This window comes from Octopus bimaculoides, chromosome 21 (genome assembly GCF_046866305.1).
Source record: "Octopus bimaculoides isolate indiv1 chromosome 21, ASM4686630v1, whole genome shotgun sequence".
NCBI classification, from domain to species: Eukaryota; Metazoa; Mollusca; class Cephalopoda; order Octopoda; family Octopodidae; genus Octopus; species Octopus bimaculoides.
Genome location: NC_142948.1, coordinates 23,458,273 through 23,473,113, shown reverse-complemented (window position 1 = coordinate 23,473,113; position 14,841 = coordinate 23,458,273). Strand labels below are relative to the sequence as shown.

The window sequence follows — 14,841 nt, the reverse complement described above, 5'->3', positions numbered from 1 at the left end:
TTCTATAACATATATACACACGTTTGTAAATATGTTCATATGAAATATTTACAATCATGTATGTAGACTTGTATATTATATAATACACAGTATAAATGTACAGATATGTAAATTTATCTCATACACACACATTTATGTAAATTTGTCAACATACAGCATGCATATACAATATATATATACTGGTGATTTCTGAAAGTGTGTGTATATATATATATATATATATATATATATATATTTTATATATAAAAAAAATTAAACAGCAAAAAAAAAAAAAGACCCATGAAGAAGCTAATTTCTTGCAAAATGATGGATAACCTGGGATAAAGAGATAATTACCAATTCGAAGAATTATATAAGCTAAAGGATTCTTATTTTATTTAACAAAAGACTGGATTTATGAAGGACAAATTACCAAAACAAGACTTAATCACTATTGTTGCTATTTACTGCTGCAATTAACGCCACTACAATTATTATTATATTCCGACTGTGGTAGTGGTTTATATAAACAAGGAAAGTGTGTATATATATATTATATATACAATAAAACGTTGACCACTGTGGAAAGACAACAGCATTAACAGCAAGAACAGGCCGTGTATGAGTGCATAGAATAGTCGAGATAAAAAGAGTATAGAAGGGACATTATATATATATTTATTATAAATAGACAATTGGTGATTATGTGTGATTATAGATGTGTAGAGAGAGAGTGTGTCATGTAGTGTGAGTGAAGGATATATATATATAGAGAGAGAGAGAGAGAGAAAGAGAGAGAGAGAGAGGGTACAAATAGACTTCTAGTGACGCGACAGAAATATATAGAGAGGGGGAGCAGTAAGATATATACATATATAAAGAGAGGAGGAGTGAGAGGATAAGCGTAATATAAAAAAGAAATTGATAGACAGAAAAGCAGGCGCAACAAGACATTAAGTGACAGAGGTTAGGGTGGAGTGAAAGGAAGAGGCAGACTAGTGGACAAAGATAGATAGAGAGGACTAATGAGGTTTAATTAAACCAGTAGATAGAGATAAAAATAGAGAGAGAGGGAGGGAAGAGTCACTGCTAAAGGAGTGCAAGAGTGTTAGCGAGAGGAAGAGTTAGGACAGTCGATAGACAGGGAGAGTTTTAAGTGAGAGAGAGGCAACACAACCAGTGTCGATAGATATATAAATAGAAAGAGGGGAAGAGGCAATCGAGAAAGTGTGAGGCCAGTATCGATAAACAGAGATTGAGAGAGGGGAAGGAGTGATAGAGATACGGTAGAGAGGTGTGAGAGGCGCAGTAAGACCAGTGTCGATAGACAGATAGTGGGGAAGGAGTGATAGAAGCAGTCAGGCCAGTGTAAATAGACAGATTAAAAGAGGGGAAGGAGTGACAAAGATAAGATAGAGAGGTGTGAGTGAGAGGAGCAGAGAGGGCAGTGTCGATAGAGTAATTGATAGAGAGAGGGGAAGAAATAGTGATAGAGAAGGATAAGATAGAGAGGGCGTGAGTGAGAGGAGCAGTGAGGCCAGTGGAGAGACGACAACAAGATGGAGGCGGTAGCGAAATATGACTTTAAAGCTACAGCCAGCGATGAATTAAGTTTTTTAAAAGGAAGCATTCTCAAGGTAAATAAAAAAAACCAACCAGACAAGAAAAAAATCATTACACTCACCATGACAGAAAATAACAAACGAGCACCTTACATTTTGAAATGTTTTTTATGTTCATTTTTGTATGTTCGTGTTTAATTTAATTGATTATTTATTTAATTATTTTCCCATCTTTTTACCTGTTTACTTACTTTGTCTATCTATCCATCCATCCGTGTATCCATATATCTTCATAGCTACATATCAGTTTATTTAAGCATCTATACACAGACCCCTCTATTTACCCATTTATCTCTCTATGTATGTCTGTATTCATCTATATCTTTCTATTTACGTATCCATTTGTCTTTCTACCCTTCTGTCTACCCCTGTAGCTTCCAATCTGCTTTTATTTTGTTATTCGGACGTTTATTAAATAATATTTTTTTCCCTACAACCACACTTTTTCGACCCCATTGTTCCCCCTTACAGCTTCTCTGTCCACTGATATACGATTCTTTCCACAGATTTCATAAATCCCTTCTTTGACACCCCCCACTCTATAGTTATAAACCATGTCACAGCTATTTCAATCCTACCCTTTTCTCACTTATATTTAACCTCCCCACTTTAAATGTCCCTCTCTGTGAAACTCCCCACCTTTCTATCCGACATCATCTCCACCTGTAATTATAAATTTGTCTCTCTATAAACGTCCAGCCTTCATTAAACTTTGATTTCAAATCCTCCACTGTTACTCACCCACCCTTAATTGAACCATTATTTACCCTTAATTCGTCAGGGTGTGTATGATTACACAGTTTTCTTATGAGACGGTATACACACACACACACACACACACAATGATAAAGTTATACATTGTCTTTCATCATATCAGTTATATTAATGGTTTCAAATTTTGACACAAAGCAAGCAATTTCGGGGCAGTGGGTAAGTTGATTACAACGATCCCCAGTATTCAACGGGTACTTATTTCGTCGATCTCCAAGAAATTTGAACTCGGAACGAAATAATAATAATAATAATAGAGTATGTTGTGTGTTAGGGTGTATAACTATGCGTAGGTATATATATATATATATATATATACATATATATTTATACACACACATAGTATATACTCTCGCATACATCTAAATACATGTGTGTTTATAATTGTAGGTATATATGTCTTATATTATACATGTATATATTCGGGTGTGTATGTGTGTATGTATACACACGCTCGTACACAAATTAAATAGTGGACGTAGTGTAGTTGTTTACATGTCCAATGTCTGATCAAAGATGTTGGTATTTAAAGCCGACCATTTTGAAACTTTGGGTACAATGGTTTAACAAAGTTGTTCAGAAATATCTTAACTCTGTAAACACTTTTAAGTGGGGCTTTTAACTTGGACAATGTAACACACACACATATATAGCAAGAGGCGAATGTATTTGATTCATTCCTTCGTTGATTTCTCTTTTTTTTTTAAACAAATTGATTATAGCCCTAAATAATTACTAGTTTATCTATCTATCTATCTATCTATCTATCTATCTATCTATCTATCTTATCTATCTATCTATATATGCGCGCGGGTTGTATGTATTACACACGTGTTATATAGTTAACTTCATATATAGTGGATGGATATATATATTCGAAATGTACAGTCGGTAAGACCCAGATATGCTCAGTGTAAAAAAAAAAAATGTTGTAGAACTCAAATGAATTTGAACTTAAACCCCGAATTCTTCATCCAGGGCAAGGCCCACAGTATCATTGCTCTAACGTTATTATATATATATATATTGGGTAGATATATATAATTATCATTATTATATGTGAATGTCCATACACACACGCATCCATCCATCCATCCACACTCGAGACGAAATAATATGTGTTGGTTGGTTGTCTACGGTTGGCGTCGTCATCTCTATGAATGTCCCTGGCCATCAAATCTGTCTTTAGCAACCGTTGGTGGCAGGGACAGACAGACAGACATGTTAGTTCTGCTCACTACATACACACTTTTTGTCACCTCTCTCTGTCTATATATATATGTGTGTGTGTGTATATATATATATGACTTGAGAGACGTGTGTGTGGCAATGACAGACATGTTGGTTCCTTTCACATCATTTTCGTCTGCGTATAATATAAATGTATGTATAGAGATACAGCGACGGGGTATATGAGATATATGTAGATGTGTTTTATTGGTAGGATATATATATATATAATGTGTGTGTGTGTGCACTGTGTGAAAGAATAAAGTGCAATTTGTTGATATGTGAATCAGTTCCATTGATGTATGGTGTGTGGTCCTTGTTATTGAATGTGGTGTAATGTGTGTGAAAAAAGCTATGATCGTTAAGAATTGTTTCCACTATCGTAATATGTGTCTGTACATATAAAGCTACCTATTATATATATATATATATATATATATATATATACATATATATATATATGTATGTATATATACACACACACACCCTGCTTTGTTCCATTTATGGCTACAGATTTTGGTTGAAGTCTTGAGATCCATGACGCATGTAAGATGACAAACAACTCACACAGTATTGTACACACACTATATATATATATATATATATATATATATATATATATATACACTCTTTATGAAAGCAATATCTAAACCTTATATGTTTGGGTTGCTTTCCTTTCAGAACATTTCTGTCTCGATGTTACGTGCCTGTATATATATATATATATATGTGTGTGTGTGTATGTGTATATGAAGTGCTGTTATATAATGTGGTGTATATCCACGATTGATACGACCACGTATGTGTGTGTGTGTGTGTGTGTTCGCTGTCTCCCTCCCCCACACAATGTCTATTAATGGTGGACATATATCTGTTAGCAACGTGTTGTCACTGAAATGACGTGTTGCAAATATTTCCATCTTAAACATTATCATCGTTATTATTGCTATATTATTATTATCATTATCATCATGGTCGGGTTGCACTTCGGATTTCTTTCCTCGAAAACATCGTCCTCAGTAGTTTACCTGTTGACATTCTCTTGATCTTATGAGGTGTGTGTGTTGACGCTGCTGTGGCCGGGTGGTTAAGTATTTTGCTTCGCAATTATGATGTTTCGATTTCATTACCTGGTGATGTTCGAGTGTGTGTCTGTTAAGGTAACTTCGGGTTGGTCCCAAACTTGAGAGTGAAATTGGGATCACGTAAAGTGCGGAAGCCCACCGTCTGTAACCTGTAATTCAACGGGGCAGCTTTATTACGTAAGCTCAAGTGTCTGTGGAATACTAAGTCACTTACACTGGAATTCACTGAATGAGACAGGCAGTTCACGAAACAACTAGAAAACTCATCTTCGAAACTAGTGGAAATCCATTTACTTCGTGTGTGTGTGTAGATATATACACACACGTGTTTACGTATATATATATAGGGTGCGTGTATGCGAGAAGCAAGGGTGATGAGAACCTAGTTTGTACCCGAGTTACATATGTGAAAGCATGGGTTCGGACCTGTGGCGAGGTAATTGTTTCTGGTTCAGGATACTTGAGAACGCTTTCGGCTGAGTGCAATGGTTGTAGTAGTCGAGTGGTGCAATATCCAGGGGGAAGATTCGTCTCATCGCCGCTCGTATATTTGTGATGATCGAGAATTTCAGTCGTGACCATCTCGTCTTAAGTTTGGTTCCTATTTCTTGCTTGCCCGAATGATCACGTAGTCCCACGTTGCTTGTTATGTATAACCACCGACTAAGTACAAGTCTCACGTGTTCAAACTTGCGGCAGTCTAGTATTTGTGTCATTCTGGGAGCGGGACAAGTCTTAACTACTCTGTTGTCTCCTGTTGCCAACAGGATGTGCTCAAGAAAAAGAAAGTTGCCAAGTGTTTCTAGGCAAACACTATTCAACGTTACTTTCCCTGCAGGTGTTTAATGCAACAGCATCCTGCTGCAAATATCTAGCCAAATCACGGGGAGATACCAGGCGTCAGACATACATAACTCTGTAGGAGTCACCCTGACATAGCCACACACACACACACACACACACACATTTTTATGAATATATTAAACAAATTTAAATACATTAAAGATGAATTATCGAGATCTCTGATTTGTAGTGTCTTATTCGTAACCTGGTGTTGTGTGTGTGTGTACATCTATGCATGCTCACCACACTTCCGTAGTGTGTGTGTGTGTGTGTGTGTGTCATCACCATTTAACGTCCGTTGTCCATGCTGGCATGGGTTGGACGCATGTGTGTGTGTGTGTGCAGGCATATTTGTGCGTATATATGCATGTGTGTGTATATATATATATATATATATATAGGCATACATGTGTGTAGTTTGTGTATATAGGCATGTGTGTGTACATACATATATATGTATATGCATATGGTTGTGTAGTGTGCATGCATATGTGTGTATGTATGCATGTGTACACACACACACTCCTATGTAGAGTACAAATCTTTCATGGAAACTCATGCAACATTATCTTATCTCACAATCTGATCCAATCAGTACAAATAACTTACAACTTTCAGCTGTCACCTGTGTATGCTTCAAACCATGCAGATCTGTAGCAGGACTGAGTTGTCATCTGAGAGGTCATAGATAGAATGTCAGAAATGCCATTGATAATGAGGAAACTCAGAGAGAGAGAGAAAGAGAGTAATCATCTGTGAAGATGGAGCTATCACCATATATATACATATAGATATATATATATGAATATTTTTCAGTTATAGTGAAAATGTTATTGTACTAAGTGAACACAATAAAAGCAGGGGGAAAAAATTAGATTTAGAACAATAATATAATAAGATCTAAATATGTTGAGATAAATCACAGTTGAACATAAAACCAAGCTGCATACTGGAATATGTATAGTATGTATTAGTGTATGTGTGTACATATAATATATATATATGTGTTTTTGTGTGTGTATATATATATATATACTGGCACTTGTACCCGCAGCATGTGTAAGGACTTTCGAGCGAGATCGTTGCCAGTGCCCCTGGACTGGCTCTTGTGCAGGTGGCACATAAAATACACCATTTTGAGCATGGCCGTTGCCAGTACCGCCTGACTGGCCTTCGTGCCGGTGGCACGTAAAAGCACCCACTACACTCTCTGAGTGGTTGGCGTTAGGAAGGGCATCCAGCTGTAGAAACTCTGCCAAATCAGATTGGAGCCTGGTGTAGCCATCTGGTTTCACCAGTCCTCAGTCAAATCGTCCAACCCATGCTAGCATGGAAAGCGGACGTTAAATGACAATGATGATGATGATATACATATGCATATGTGTGTATACATGTTAGTATGTACACACACTTTTATATATAGAATACAACTCTTTCATGGAAACTTATGCAATATTAAAGCAAATTTGGGGAGGCCTTAAACCACCTGATGGAGAAGTCTCAAAGTCTGTTATCCATTTGTCATTAGCAGTGATGCAAAAATTTGGTATTGTATAAATTGTACTATACAGTGTATACTATAAGTTGTATATGTGATTGCATTTTTATCATTTAGTCATTCATGAGAAGGCTAGAGATACATGATGCTTCCTTCGTCAACAAAACAGCCATCTGAATATGTTGCTTTTTTTATATACTGTTACATGACAACTGATGATATCTGGAAATAGTTGAAATATCAACAACAAAAATCTGTTCGATTTTCTTTAAGACTGAACAATCTTGATTGAGTCAGTGAAATCATGAACAGAAATAAACCTTTAGTAACTCTTGGAATAACTATTTCACATCTATACTGAAAATATTTCGTTTGTGCAAAATGTTAAGCAAATGAGCTCAGTAAAAGTGAAACAAATCAGGTTCCAAGGAATCTGTTATATAAAGCACAAAGAATCACTTGGTCAGTGGGTCAAGCAAGAAGTCGGTCAAATGTATTTGTGTTCTTAATGTTTCCGACTGTTTCTCTCTATCACTAGTTTCTGTGGTCACAGATATATTCTTCATTAAATGGCTGCAGTCAAGATGAATAACACTTTGTTGTGCCAGGGATCTCTCTCCCCTGTTAAGCTTTGGTAGGTCTTTAGTTTCATGCTGCTAATAACATCAATGTTGTCAAGTGGTCTTTGTCCTCTATCAGGATACAGGATACAGTCGAGTGGTCTTTATCCTCCATTAGAGCACAGTCAAGTGGTTTTTGTCCTCTATTAAAGTGCAGAGGTTTGACATTCAGTACAATTGTGTAAGCAGTAACCAGTTCATATGACTCTCTTTGCAGTTACCCTGATGATGGGATCAAATGTCCATATACTCCTATGAATGCCCAACTGCTACAAACACAATCATGTCCAGGGCTTTATGCTTAAACCAGCATTTTTCAAATTCTTCTTCATATAAGAAGTACTGCAGACTGTTAAAATTCTAGATATGAGTATCTACATCAAATTTCGTCTTTATGGATAGCAATGGAGACTCTCAAAGAGAGAAGCATTCTGATGAGTTGTTGACAGTTTCTCAGTTATGTCAAAGTTATTTGGCTTCACAATTGACCTTTGAAAGACTTAAAGTGCTTTTGTAGTCTACCTCCAACGAACATAACACTGAAAACAGCTTCAAGTATCTGAAGAGTCCCATCTACAACAGAAGAGTGCTGGAAAAAGAAATCCTGTTGAAACATCTGCAACATTGGGACGTTGTCTCTTTCAGAAAACTGTAGGTCTGCAATGTTGTGGCACACTTGTACTTTGTATGAGACAGGGACACTGCATCATAGACAAATGGTTTGAGCAGTTTTTACAACTGCTCCCTATAATCCATCTTGTAAATTTGCTGGCAGGGATGTGTCTCTAACCTTATCATCCAAGACAGGGCCATCTCTACTGTATGAAAGTGATCTTCTAGACTCAATCCATTAATTTGGAGATACCATGTGATCTGTATCAACAAGTCTTAGGTTGCCATAACAGCTATTCTGCAACAAGTGGGAGCATGACAATCTACCAAGGGTCACTCAAAGAAGGGGTATAAAACCATCATAGAAACTTGAGAGATTATAGCTGTTGACTGTTAGAAGAGGTATTATGATGCTTCTGAACAGCAACTTTCAAGGTGAATGGTGGTGGTTGCAACACCTCAAGGCAAGCTATATAGCACAGACATTTGTCTGCTTCCATTCCATTAAGCTGTAGTCAGGGCCCCACTTCTGACTCTATATTTGCATACAAATGTTGACTATATATATATATATGTATGTATGTATGTATGTAAATGAGGGAACCGAAGTGGTACCACCATGCTGGAAATAGCAGTTGAAAGTGACTCTAAAAACTATATGCATTCATATAGCACGGGCAAAAAGATAAATGAACAAAGAAATTAGCAAAAAAATTAATGGTTAACTCCAGAGCGAAAATTTCTGGCTTAGTAATAAAGTACTTTGCCTTCATTAGTGGAAATACACCAATTTCTTTATACTAATTTCAATATTACAATATACTAATTTCTTTGTTCATTTATCTTTTTACTTGTGCTATATAGATAAATGATGTGGTTTTAGAGTCCATTTTGCCTGCTATTTCTGGCATTGTGGTTTTTTCCATGCTGGCTACTTGAAATGATTGTTATGTTAAATGATGGTCTTATCCTCTTATATATTTATTTGGTGTGAGTTGTTTAGCTTGTCTATGACTTTTAGATGTTTTAACATCTGGCACTTTGAGGGAGTCATCCCCACCATTCTAATTCGCAGCCTACTAGTAAACAAACACAGAGTATACATGGAGTATGTGTGGTTGATAATGTTTACAACACTAGTGCTGCTTCTAATTCATATTTGAATATATATATATAGATAGATATAGCAGAAGTGCTAAGGCCAGTCCACCTGGTGAAAAGGATTGGCCTACAAGAGTCTAAAGCACTTGAGCAGTGTCACATAAAAGCAGCCAGTACACTCTGTAAAGTGGTTGGTGTTAGGAAGGGCGTCCAGCTGTGGAAACCATGTAAAATCAGACTGGAGCCTCTCCAGCTTACCAGTTTTAGTTAAACTGTTCAGCCCATGCCAGCATGGACAACGAACGTTAAATTTATGATGATGATGTATAATATATATATATATATATATATATATATATAAATTTCCGTCCAGGCATCTGCTCCATAAGCTTCTATCAGAAGCAATTGTCATTATGCTTTCTGGTTGGATTTCCAAGCATGACCAACTGAGACTATGGATATTACCTAACTATCTCGTTCTGCTCTTCTGTCTCCTGGCCTGTTGGCTCAACTTGAAGAATCTGTCTTGCAGTTCTTTTCTGCAAGATTCTAATTACATGTCTGTAGTACTGGAGTAGTGGCTCAACCCATAGGCTCCCTGATCTCTGAGCTATTCACCCGGTCAAGTAATCTTATTCAAGAGAGCCTTTAGAGGAATTGCGATCGTACTGTTTCTGCCATTACCCAATATTCATGACTTTAGGTGAAGATAGGTATGAAAACCAAATTAAAGGTAGCTCTCTTTTATCTTTTATTTGTTTCAGTCATTTAGCTGCAACCATACTGGAGCATTGCCCAAATTGACCCCAGAACTTTTTTTTAAAAATCTGGTACTTATTCTATCAGTCTCTTTTGCTGAACTGTTAAGTTATGGTACATAAACACAGCAACACTGGTTGTCAAGTAGTGGTGGTAGACAGACACAAAGACACGCATAGATATGTACATATATATATATATATATATATATATATATATATATATATATATATATATATATGACAGGCTTCTTTCAGTTTCCATCTACCAAATCTACTCAAGGCTTTGGTTGGCCCATGGCTATAATAGATGACATCTGTCCATGCAGTGGGGTTGAACCCTGAACCATGTGGCTGGGAAGCAAGCTTCTTACCCCACAACCACATGTTTGACATTTTTACTTCCACCTTAGTGAAGGTGGAGGTGTTTTCAGTCGTGCTTGTTTGCTTGTTTGTCCATGGACATGAAATCTCAAGAACCACTGGATAGATCCGGATGAAACTTTCAGGGATGTTTGGCTTCATGACCGGCATGAACTGATAAGATTTTGGGATTGATCCAGTACCAGACAAGGATTCTGGATTATTTGTTATATTTACTTTACATGAAGTCTTACGATCTTACGTTGACTTTGAAGTCGTTCTCTAATTATCTCCCTTGAAAGCACGCTCATGGTTTCCATGTAAGTTATGGTGGCATTGCTGTTTCCAAAGTTTTATTTTTGTTGCTCTATTATTAATTTTACTCATGTCTCTATCTTAGTAGAAACTGATGGATAAAGAAATCAAACTACATAAACAAAAGGCAGCAAAACCGTTCAGAAATTAAATAACACTAACATTCAGTAATAATTAATTTATCCTCAACAATTTTTAGTTTTACCAATTTTGAATTTAAACGCTCCTGTTTAAAACCTCATACCCACTTGACAATTGCATTTATAGCTTTGCCTTGCAGGAAGTTTTACTTCTTGGACTTATATTTTTGTGTGCAACAATGTTGTTAACCCTCCGTTAACAGCACTGTATGCAGGTCCTTTCCGTTTTCTTTCACGCACAGATAAATTTTTCTCTATAGACCTTAATGGTCAGAAAGACACTATATCAGTGGATAGACTGAAAAAGGCCTTCATAGAGAAAACTGTCTCTGTTCCCACTGCAGATGACACACGTACAGCATTACAAACATGGCCCGCATACCCACCTTCACATTCCATGACTACCATTGGGATTGATCAGGTACTGGACAAGGATTCTGGATTATTTTACCATTTTTTTTACTTAATTTTTGAGAGCAGTCTGGTTCATTTTTAGTATTTTCATTTAAAAAATCATCTATCCAGCTAATTGTTGAGAGGACATTAGTATTGCCATGGCAGAGGTGGGATTAGGCAAGTGATGTAGACACCAGATGAGACCCCAATAAGAGTTAAAAATTGATTAAAACTTTTCACAATTTTTATTCCAATTTACAGAGAAATTGGTAAAATTGAGATGTTTGTATGCCTACCACATAAGTTTACTTATATACATTTATGTATGTGTGTGTATATATATGTGCACACATACACACTGAGGTGAGCACACAAGTGCAAAACAAGGTGGAAAATATAGTACTCAAATATAGTTTATATTAAAGCTGCAAAATTATCACAACTGTTACTCAGTTTCATGTTCTTGTTTGTCAGACAGTTATAATGTGAGTTTTCATCACAACTATTCTATGAATGCAAATGTGAAACTCTGAGTAATAGTTCTGTAATAATTTTGCAGCTTTATATATATAATATCTACATAGAACCCCACCTCCCCTTAGATCTGTTACTGTTGATACAATGGACCATCCAGGGTTTACTGCTGCAGAATGGAGGGCAACACCAATACATGGATGGTTCTGATTTCATCTGGGAAAACATGAGATGGAGTACTTTGCTTAAGGATACAATGTATCATCTGGCCTAGAATTTGTGTGCCCATGGCTGAGAAGATTGAAAATAGAGGACATCAGACGATTAATAAATTGAGTTGGAACCAATAATAATTTACATATATGAATCAAGTCAAGGGAGGACAGTGACAATGAACAGACAATAATGAGAGAAGGAAAGAACACATTTTACATAACCAGGGAAATCTCTTTTATCACTGCCTGTCTGATTTTATATATATCATACACACATACACGCTCACACACATAAAGGGTGTGGACAGGATTCGTTTGCATGATGGCTGTCTCATGGAAAAATAGTGTTTTTATTTTCTGAGATATATTCATTAAATTTGGGTCAGTTTATCTTCATGACATGTCCTGTTGATCTCACTCAATGAACCTGCTTTGGCCTTGATGACAGCCTCCAGATGACTTCAGAACTGGCCACAGGCCTTTGTCACTATCTCCTGTTTTAGGCCCTGGGCCCTGGTAATACTAGCACTCAGCTTATCCTTTGCATTGTAGCTAGATTTGTTGGTTTCTCATTCCATCCTCGCCCCACACAAAAATGTTGGGGGTGGGGTTTAGTCAGGCAAGTTGGGAGGTCAAATGTCATGTGCTGTGTGATTGAAGAAATTCTCTGACAGCCAAACCTGGGTCTTTCAGCCGGTGTGGCAGGGCACAGAATCTTGTTGCCACATGTACAACCTCTTTGCAGCTACCTGATCAATCCAGGGCTTCACCACCTCACTCAGAACATAGATGTAGCCGTCCAGCCTGAGGCTCTCAGGCAAGAAGTGGGGTGGCATGACATCACTTTCACTGCTGATGACACCGAAGACCATGATTGTCGCTGGAACTTTCATCTGTATGACTCTGGGTATGTCCTTCAGTGAGACAGTGAGCCACCTGTTGTTATGAGGATTGATCTTTTGGTTTTGGGTGAAATTCTTCTCATCAGAGAAGAATATCCATATGTCTGGTTCCTGCAGATGAGTTGCTTTTGCTACATTGCCTTGGACTGAAATTGTCCCTTCCTTACCTTGTATAAAAAGTAGACCAGTCTGATGAGCTTTCCATCCACACCTTTCTCCCATGCAATGACATGCATCAACTAGCTGGGATCATTGTTGATGATCTGGATTTCAGTGACAAATTCCAGCAATCTGATGGCATCAGATCATTGACCATGGGTTTTTCTCTCTGCTGTTGTTTTGTAGTCAAACCTTAAATCTTCCAGCTCCTTTCTGACCTTTCCCACTATCATTCTGCTGACATTTAGGAGGTCTGAAATCTTGTTTTTCCTTCTGGTGTGGATTCCAAAGGGGACTTCATGCCTCTTCCACAAATTGGAAGGTTCACAATTTTCCATAGTCTATTATTCTGCAAAAAAATAACTCGAAATGGTTATTGTTTTTAAGAAGGAAAAGATTTTATGAAGCTTATCAAATAAGCAGTTGAAAATTGCGAATGAATGCTGTCTGCACCCTGTATATATACAATCATCATTTAATGTCCATATTCCATGTTGGGATGGTTGGATGGATGGAGAAGGATCTGATTGGCCCAGCAACTGCATTGTGTTCCAGTGTCTGTTCTAGCATAGTTATTACATCTGGATGCCAATCCTAACCCTAACCACTTTACAGTATGTATTGGGTGTTTTTTTTTTTTCTGTGACAACTGCCCTAGTGATGTTGCCATGCAGCTTGCAAGACTACAAACCCTGATGGTTAGCTTTATGTTTGGAGATGAGGGGTAAAAGTGTGAGAGAAAGCGCCAGAGCAGAACTGGTTTCTCGCTGTAGAGGAACTGCATGACTACTTAAACTTTAGAAGGGAGGATTGGTAGTGATAAGGTGGGGCTGGAAAGAGATAAAATACTGGTGATGAGACGTCAGGATAGACCTTCAAGGTACATCATTCGTCCCAGTCTTTTGTAATTGTCTCTATGAGGTTCAATGTCCTGAAATCGGCTCACCACACTTTGTTTCATGTTTTCCTAGGTCTCCCTCTTCATCAAGCTCCATCCACATTAAGTGATCAGCACTTCTGTATACAGCTATCCTCATCCATATGCATCACATGTCCATACTAGCGTCATCTTTTTTCTTGCACACACGCACATATCTGATTCCTCTTATGCCCAGTTTTTCTCTCAGCACATTTACAGTCACTTATGCAATACTTATACTGCACATCCATCAGAGCATGCTTGCTTCATTTCTTTCCAGTTTTCTCAAATCCTCTGCATTCAAGGCCCATGTTTCACTTTCATGCAACATTGCAGTTCTAACACAAGCATTATACAGTCTGCCAGTCACTCTAATGGAAAGTTTTTACTCTGGCTACTATACTTTCAGAGCAACCACCTCCTTTGCTAATTACATCTAGGTAACCAAAGCTATCAACTACTTCTAGTGAGCCATCTGAGTTAAGACAAAATATTTCTTGTGTGTTCATAGAACACACCACTTCAGTGTATCTATCACACAGCTTACATTCTTTGATAGTCTACCTACGATTCCACTACACTTTCTGTATATCCAAAGCTTCCATTAGGTACACTGTATGGAGTTTATACCAACTCCTTTTCTACATATTGAACAAGGCCATTTCCCTGAAGATACTAGGGTCCTGTTATTTACTTAAACTTTTCTCTTTGCTGGGTTTACCTTAAGACCTCTCGATTCTAGGTTAAGTTTCCATGCCTAGAATTTCCTCTCATTCTCTTATAGATTCAGCTATGATGAGCTAAATCATTAGTATTAAGAGTTCTCATGGAAAACCTGT

General features: G+C 37.3%; 1 protein-coding gene across 1 annotated transcript in view; it reads left to right on the top strand.

Annotated features, from left to right (window-relative positions):
• Positions 1-281: 281 nt before the first annotated feature.
• LOC106879692 (growth factor receptor-bound protein 2) overlaps positions 282-14,841 on the top strand; it is a 105,618-nt gene continuing 91,058 nt past the window's right edge. Inside the window, exon 1 of the mRNA XM_014929369.3 lies at positions 282-1,616. Coding sequence (XP_014784855.1) covers positions 1,539-1,616 — 78 coding nt within the window. The 5' untranslated portion in view covers positions 282-1,538. The remainder of the gene's footprint in view (positions 1,617-14,841) is intronic.